The following is a 4,519-nucleotide window of genomic DNA, read 5'->3' on the forward strand; positions in this document are numbered from 1 at the left end:
ACAGGAAGTACAAAAGTTTTGAAGGATATTAAGGATTGGATATGTGAGCCACTTGCTACTATTTGTTCATAACTCCTTGAATAGTGGGCAGGTACCAGAGGATTGGATACGTGAGCCACTTGCTACTATTTGTTCATAACTCCTTGAATAGTGGGCAGGTACCAGAGGACTGGATACGTGAGCCACTTGCTACTATTTGTTCATAACTCCTTGAATAGTGGGCAGGTACCAGAGGATTGGAAGTTAGATAACGTCATTCCTTTTTTCAAGGGAAGTAATAAAAATTATCCCAGTAATTATAGGCCTAGTTATAGGGAAGGGTTTTGGAAAGTCTGATAAAAGATGCTTTGCTAAATCATTTATCTAAATTTAAAACTTTGCTGTGCCATTTGGGGGGGGGGGGGGCTATTTTAATGGGAATAACCTTAACAGTGTCAAGAAAGAAAGGGATCTTGTATAATAGTTGATCAGTCTCTTAAGCCATTCAAGCAGTGTGCTGTTGCTAGTAGTAGGGCAAATAGGATTTTAGGTTGTATGTATAGAAATATTGAATACAAGTCTAAAGAGGTTATAATTTAATTGTATAGAACACCTGAGTAACAAGGGCAACATGCCCCAACAAACTCCAGCAACAGACCAACCAACTATGAAGTGATAAGGCCAAGGAAGATAAACATGCCATTATAGAGTAAAACAAGTGAACAAGCACCTGCCAAAACACTCTTAAGGGAATTGTGGATTATCACAGAAAGAAAGTGAATGGAAGTAAAGTAACAGAAAAGGGTAGAGTGTAAAATGAGGGTGGAAAAACTGCAAGCTAAGAAAGATGAACAAAAGACAGAGGATATGACCTCCAAATCTAAAGAAAAGACGCCACAGTTAAGAAGTGGAAGAAATTCAATACAGCAGAGTCATGCCTAGACATATGAGGGAACAAAGGAAGGAGGAGAAGATATGCATGCACCAAAGGTAATGGTAAAAGTAATTGAATATGGACTTGCATATTTGGATAGGAAGTAAAACACGTAAAATGAATTACAAAGAGAGGGAAAGAAACATACTTGATAAACTCAGTCCCAAAATTACGAAAAAGGCTTAGGTAAATTCAAGACAGCATAGGTATAAGAATAGGGAAATATAAGTGGTTGAAAAAAAAAGAAGGCAAAATCCTTTCTGTCAGAAATGAGAAACATAGGCAGAGGTATGTCACATACAAAAGGAGGCCTAGGCACATGATAGATTCCACTACCTGCTGCACAAAAGATGTCACTTTTCCCAAGAAACAAAGCTAAATCTGATACCAATGTAGCATGAACCAGACAATGTGGAAGTTACTGAAATTTATGAAGTAATTATGTGGAAAAAAAAGGCCACAGTATCTGCAGGTGTAGAAAAGCAAAAATCCAAAAATAAATACTTCCACAAAAGGTAATGTTTTAGTAGGTAGTTCCATGCTCATATCTTAAAAGTTCACCAGCATACGAAAAAAGACAAGTTGTTACACACGAGTGCTAAATTGAGAAGTGTTGGTTGTACAATCAGGATAGAGGAAGTCAACTGTGCTAGGAGGACGGGCCGTACTCCGACAGATGGAGAGTTATTGCATGCTACACTGCAGCACATGGGAAACATGCGAGTTTAGGTGGAAGTCTCAAGGCTAGTGGTGGTTGAAGAATTGCACATACAGAATGCAGCAAAAAATCAAGCACAGTTATTATGTGTGGAGAGATAAGGTATTGGAAAAAATAATAAGTAGTTTTTATACACTAATCACCTATAGCATTTAAACATTGGTGTATGTCTGTTTGAGTAACTTTTTTGTTTTACGAAATATTTTTATTCAACATCTGTTCCATTATATTCTGTTCAAATCTTAACAGTTTCTAAAGAACCTCTTTCTATACATAGCTATACCACCTCTAGAAAATATGTTTGTTTTAACACAAGGCTACACAATGAGCCATCTAGGCTCTGTCTATTGCAGGGATCTGAACCCCAGATTTTAGGACTGTAAGCCTGTAAACTTACTACTGACAAATCAGGGTACTATATGATATGAAAATATATTTAGACAAATTTCCTAATACTAATTTGAATAAAGACTTAATATTTATCAACTTATGGTGGGCTTTCTTGTGTTATTTGCCTAATGCTTTATACAAAAAAAATTGACTTTTAAATTTTTTTGTTTTGTCAAATATATTTGATTATAACTTCTTTATCACTTTGACTTGGATCATCGAGCCACTATGAAATGTGCTTTCAAATAGTCTTCACATTTAAGTAAATGGTTTTTCCTAATTAATATGATGTGAAACTTAATTTGTTTGATGAATCCATAAACAAATAATTCCACTATTTACGTTTATACTTATTTTCTAAGTCATGTACTTGGCAAGATATCAAAGTACGTGTACATTATCTATATCAAAAACAGACTTTGAAACATAAGGTAAAAAAGTTAAGTTTTAGTCAGATATTCCATATATCTAAAACTTAAATCCTAAGTGTGTACTTCTGATTTGTTTTGAGAAAACACATCTTTAGCAAAGTAAAAATGATATTCACCTTTCATCTCAAATAACATTGTTCCCATCATATGTTCCAACTCAGCCTCTATGTTGCACAGTATGTCACTGCACTCTCTATAACCTGAGTGAACACTGTGTAAAGCAGATTCTTTTGTCTTTCCTTGTGACATAACATAAGCATAGGCCATTGTACAAACTCCTACAAAAAACATAAGCCTTTGTATTTCAAGCACACAGAAACGTGCCAGTAGATTGCTACACTTATACATAACAAGTGATTACTACCATACATGTAAGACTAGTGTTTACGTTTGAGAACTGATAACATAAAAACTTCTTCTTCTGTTTGTTGTAAAACTGTAAAGCTACTAGTAGAAACTCGATGGTTTGGCCAAAAACAAACTATTTATTCCTGTTCACTTTGTTTCAGAATTTTATGCAAAGCCACACAGAAACATACCTAATTTTGAACTTATAGTCTACAGAAAAAAAAAGTTGGTTAACAGCACCCACCATTAACTCTTGGGCTTTGCTTATCTGATCGATTAGTGGGATTGACTGTCATTCTTGTAGTGTACCCAAAGCATAAGGTAACTAATTTTTTAAACCCAAACCTGGGTAAATTTGTAAACTGATCTGCATCAATAGTAGATTGTAGAAGCTTGCTGTGTCATATTTCTCTGATGAGTGTACCTGTTTTACTATTTCACTGTTCTAAAAACACAACAGGAAAATGTTCTATGACATAGTTAAGAATGTTGCTATGGTGACTGCACCAATGCCATAACTTGATGATGCTATACCCAAGTTAATAATAATACTAATAAAAATGGCTGAATGTTTATTTCTAAACTCTTCAGACTTCATAATAAATACAAGATATGAAGTGTAAGGGGTATTTTGAAGGTTATTTTTTAGAAATGGGAACACTTTTAAGGACATCTATCTCCCAGGGACAACACCCATCATCGAGAGCCATTATCTGGAAAATGGGGGGCCTATGGTTATCCTTCACTAGCTTTAAGCATTGTGTGAGTTTTTACAGCAACAGGTTATGAACATGAACTGTCTGATTCACAGTCTGGGCATTCTGAGCGAGTTTTTACAGCAACAGGTTATGATCATGAACTGTCTGATTCACAGTCTGGGCGAATCAGTTTTTACAGCAACAGGTTATGGTCATGAACTGTCTGATTCACAGTCTGGGCATTCTGAGTCAGTTTTTATAGCAACAGGTTATGAACATGAACTGTCTGATTTAAAGTCTGGACATTCTGAGTGAGCTTTTACAGCAACAGGTTATGAACTGCCTGATTCACAGTCTGGGCATTCTGAGTCAGTTTTTACAGCAACAGGGTATGATCATGAACTGTCTGATTCACAGTCTGGGCATTCTGAGTCAGTTTTTACAGCAACAGGTTATGATCATGAACTGTCTGATTCACAGTCTGGGCATTCTGAGTCAGTTTTTACAGCAAAAGGTTATGAACATGAACTGTCTGATTTCACAGTCTGGGCATTCTGAGTGAGCTTTTACAGCAACAGGTTATGAACTGTCTGATTCACAGTCTGGGCATTCTAAGTCAGTTTTTACAGCAACAGGTTATGATCATGAATTGTCTGATTCACAGGCTGGGCGAATCAGTTTTTACAGCAACAGATTATGGTCATGAACTGTCTGATTCACAGTCTGGGTGAGTCAGTTTTTACAGCAACAGGTTATGATCATGAATTGTCTGATTCACAGTCTGGGTGAGTCAGTTTTTACAGCTAACAGGTTATGAACATGAACTGTCTGATTCACAGTCTGGGCATTCTGAGTCAGTTTTTACAGCAAAAGGTTATGAACATGAACTGTCTGATTTACAGTCTGGACATTCTGAGTGAGCTTTTACAGCAACAGGTTATGAACTGCCTGATTTACAGTCTGGACATTCTGAGTGAGCTTTTACAGCAACAGGTTATGAACTGCCTGATTCACAGTCTGG

The 4,519-nt window shown here is 36.3% G+C and overlaps 1 protein-coding gene across 1 annotated transcript in view; it reads right to left on the bottom strand.

Moving 5' to 3' along the window:
* Positions 1 to 4,519, bottom strand: part of LOC106469635 (rho family-interacting cell polarization regulator 2-like) — a gene marked incomplete at its 3' end in the record, with an annotated part of 76,048 nt that overhangs the window by 17,813 nt on the left and 53,716 nt on the right. The window contains exon 8 of the mRNA XM_013930136.2: positions 2,569 to 2,730. Coding sequence (XP_013785590.2) covers positions 2,569 to 2,730 — 162 coding nt within the window. The remainder of the gene's footprint in view (positions 1 to 2,568; positions 2,731 to 4,519) is intronic.

This window comes from Limulus polyphemus, unplaced genomic scaffold, assembly GCF_000517525.1.
Source record: "Limulus polyphemus unplaced genomic scaffold, Limulus_polyphemus-2.1.2 Scaffold3583, whole genome shotgun sequence".
In the NCBI taxonomy this organism is placed as follows: Eukaryota; Metazoa; Arthropoda; class Merostomata; order Xiphosura; family Limulidae; genus Limulus; species Limulus polyphemus.